At 46.9% G+C, this 3,730-nt stretch overlaps 1 protein-coding gene across 1 annotated transcript in view; it reads left to right on the forward strand.

Moving 5' to 3' along the window:
* Positions 1 to 3,730, forward strand: part of Anp32b (acidic nuclear phosphoprotein 32 family member B) — a 40,324-nt gene that overhangs the window by 21,787 nt on the left and 14,807 nt on the right. Inside the window, exon 7 of the mRNA XM_029539790.1 lies at positions 2,185 to 2,321. Within this exon, the coding sequence (XP_029395650.1) occupies positions 2,185 to 2,321 (137 nt within the window). The remainder of the gene's footprint in view (positions 1 to 2,184; positions 2,322 to 3,730) is intronic.

The raw sequence follows: 3,730 nt of genomic DNA on the forward strand, positions 1-3,730 counted from the left end.
TAATCCACCACCAAGCCTGGGGACTTCGCCCCAACAAAATTGTAAACGTTGTTAGGTTTTCGTGTAAGACTCTTGCTGTATCGTGACAGCTGTGATTGGTGAGTTACCGTCCTGGCTGCCAGTTACACTGCGATTGTAACAACATTTTTACTTTCTGTACAACAAGGAAAAGCTTTGTAAATAAAATCTTAACATTTTGGGTCTGTTTTCTCATGTTTTTCTTTTTTTGTTCTTTTTTTTTTTTTTTTTTTTAAGATATTAGGACATTTTGTGTGATAACTGCCAAAACCGTATTTTCTAAGACTAAGCAAAATAAATACATTACTCTTTGGTAAAGCCTAGTTGTACTCTCACATTTCTAAATAAGGCTCCTAACTAGCTTACACTGTGTCTGTGGTACAGAGGCGGGGGCCGTCTATGGTACGTTAGTAATGAGGAAAGACAGGATCTTTGATCATCACTATTCAAATCCTCGCTGGAGAATAAGTGAGCTACTTCTTAAACATGGTTTGGAATCTGAAATAGTGGCAGACCATCTGCCTGCATGAATAAGGCCCTGGGTTAGAGCTCCAGCATCAGAAAAAGTAGTGCAGCAGTTGAATAATCTGGAACCCTGGCAACCCAGTACTTGTGTCAAGGGGAAAGACCTTAACCATAGACTGACTTCTGGGTCCCTTTTAGTGTGAAATTAAAGGGCTAAGGCCAGATGACTTGACAAGCCTCAGTATGGGTGGCCCATGATCCCATGGTCAGGAAATACTCTAGGTAAAAAAGTAGACCTCACCAAGACTGGAGCATGTGTGGTAGACTGATGGCTAACCTGTCTTAACCGTCTTGGTGTCTAAGCAGGAATTCTGACAAAAGCCTTGTCAACAGGCAGTGGTCTTGTGCTCACCTCAGTCACTCTGAAGGTGTGCACAAGCTCTGTTCTTGTGGCTTTGAGGGAAGAGTGGTGTTCTGCAGTGTGTTAGAATGCTTGCTGCACAATCATGAGGGCCAGGTTTGGGATCCTAATGCCCACATAACAAGCAGGGAGTCCTGCAGACATGCCTGTGAAGGCAGCCCAAGGTATTATTTGCTCTCTCCTGGCCTGTGAACACAAGCTTCCCTCCCCCCCCCCCCACCTCCACACAACCTCACGCACATTTTGCAAACCCTGTCAGATACCAAAGAAACTGGATGATTGTTTTAGAAGTTCATACAACTTTCCAGTGTCTGTCCTAGATGTGCCAGGCACCTTAACTGAGCAAAAAGTGAGCTTGCAGAGAAAAGTCAGCCTTCAGTGTTCACAGTAATAAGAAATGACAGACTGGAGAGATGGCTCAGTGGTTAGGAGAACTTGGAGAGGGCCAGTGTTGGGTTCCTAGCACCCATGTGATTGCTCATAACTGTCCCATGACTGCCAACACTAGGTACACAAGTGCTTCATACAAGGCAGCATACCCAAAATCTTGTAGAAACAACAGGGAGGGCCATGGCAAATAGGTGAGAGGTGGTAAGATGGGGTTGCTAGGAACCTAAGATTTGACCAGGGACTTAGAATAGAGGGGCTGGCTGGTGGTGCTGGGGACCAGGTTGGATCCTTGCTACTTGGTCAAGGCTTTCCTGCATTTACTGTGGTATTGGCCGCTTGTGGCCATTCAGATATTATAGTCATCTTTAAGCCAGGGCTTGCTTTCTGTCTTGATTTTCCTTTAAAACCAGGTCTACCAGAAGCCTCTTGATGTGGTTGTATCTTGTCTGGGACTTCAGGTACAGCTACCCTTTGCTGAAGAATGTCAGTGAAGTTCTAGGAAGGGAGTGTTATGGGGAAAGTCTGTCTCTGCTGGTCGGGAGCTGTGATGGCTAGCAGGCCTGGCTAGTTGCAGTGAGGTCCCTGGAGATCTAACTAACCATGGGCATGCTTGAGTAAAATGCCAGCAGAGGTGAGACAATAGAGACCTGTTGGAAGGGCCTAGGTAAAAGGCCTGCTACAAACCCTGTGTTCCTACCATGGCTGAGCTTCTACAGGAACCCAGCCACAAGGGTGATGTGTAGGAGCTACAATCTTCCAGAGGATGGTGTATGTAGATTCCTGCAGCCCACATAATGACGACTCCAGGCTTGTACAATGACCACAGCCATCTGTCAGCCCCACACTCGGGCTTCTGGGTATGATGGGACCTTCTTTGGTATTCCTTCCAGTTGAGGTGTACCATCCTAGTGTGCAGACCTACCAAACACTGCCCTTTTCTGTGACCTTCAGCTTTCTCACAGCCCCATCAGGGTGTGCTGACATCAACTTCAATGCGGCTGATGATACTGCTGTGGTGACAGTTTGGGTAGGGAGTCAGGTTACCAGCTTGCTTCAAGGCTGCCAAGGAGTTGCAGGAAAACCAACATCGCAGTAAACACGAGAGTCCTTCCCAGATCTGATGAAGGGATGGGAGGACTGACATGTTAGGCTAGGGGTTGTTTTCCCATAGAGGAAGGAAGGGGCTTGAAGACTTGTGTGAGCACCGTCCTGCTCCAGTCTGGAGATGCAAGGTCTCAGTGCCAGCGCGCTGAGTGTCAGACCCCTCAAGCCACTTCCTCTTGAGCTAATAGATACTCCAGTCCAGGTCCCAATCCAGTGCAGACCATCCTGAATGCTGCCTAACCAGTAGTGGGGGAATTTCTAGTGCCCTTCCCCCTCATCCAAAAGAGCAGCTAAGTGTTTGGGTTAGTGGGAGATATCACCTAAGCTTGAGCCTCACTGGAGAGAACGGCAGATCAGGAGTGGGTGGTCAGAAGACAAGACCAGACATGGGCTGTGCTTGCCCCAGCCTCCTCCACACTAACCCACCAGCACCTCCTCTGCACTCACCCAGTGTGAAAGAGTTTAGCAACACCAGTTAAGTTCATTCCGGGCATAAATTAGCATGAACAGGATAGGATACTCTTAACAAGTTGGCTTTCAGTTGGAGAACAGGAGAAGGTGACTTGATTCTTGAGAATAATGTTAGTCTACCATTTCCCTGTAAACAATTAGTGAATCCCATTTGAGGTGCTTAAACAGGATTTTCAAGGTAGCCATCAGGCTAGGAATGGCTAACTGATCAAAGATTCCAACCCAGCCTCCATAATCCAAATCGCTATTTGTTGCTTGGGCTCCTGGCTTTTGGGTCAATTCTTTGTTTTGGAGACTGAGTTTCTCTGTGTAGCCCTGGCTGTCCTGGAACTTACTTTGTAGACCAAGCTGGTCTTGAACTTACAGAGATAGTCCTGCCTCTGCCTCCCAAGTGTTGAGATCATAGGTATGTGCTATCATGCCTGGCTTTGGCTCAGTTCTGATGAGAAAGTTCTAGGGCTTTTTGTAATGAATGAATGAGGATGGATTTATGTTGCCCACGCTTTCAGATTTTGGCTCATAATCTTTACTCTGTTGATACAGGGCTCTGGTGAGCCTTCAGTGAAGGTCAGGGGACTGTGTGGTGAAGCCTCCTCACCTCACGAGGGGCTAAGAACTCAACGTTCACACTAACTAGCAAGACCCTGCTTCCAAAAGTTAAGGACTGGGAGAACAGGTGAAGTCTATGACACTGGAGCCATGGACCACTTAGGATGTGGTTCAGTGGAAGTACTGCTTGTGTATTAGGGTTCTCTAGAGTCACAGAACTTACGGATAGTCTCTATATAGTAAAGGAATTCATTGATGACTTACAGTCTGCAGTCCAATTCCCAACAATGGTTCAGTAGTAGCTGTGAATGG

The sequence above is a fragment of the Mus pahari genome, chromosome 6 (genome assembly GCF_900095145.1).
Source record: "Mus pahari chromosome 6, PAHARI_EIJ_v1.1, whole genome shotgun sequence".
NCBI lineage: Eukaryota > Metazoa > Chordata > Mammalia > Rodentia > Muridae > Mus > Mus pahari.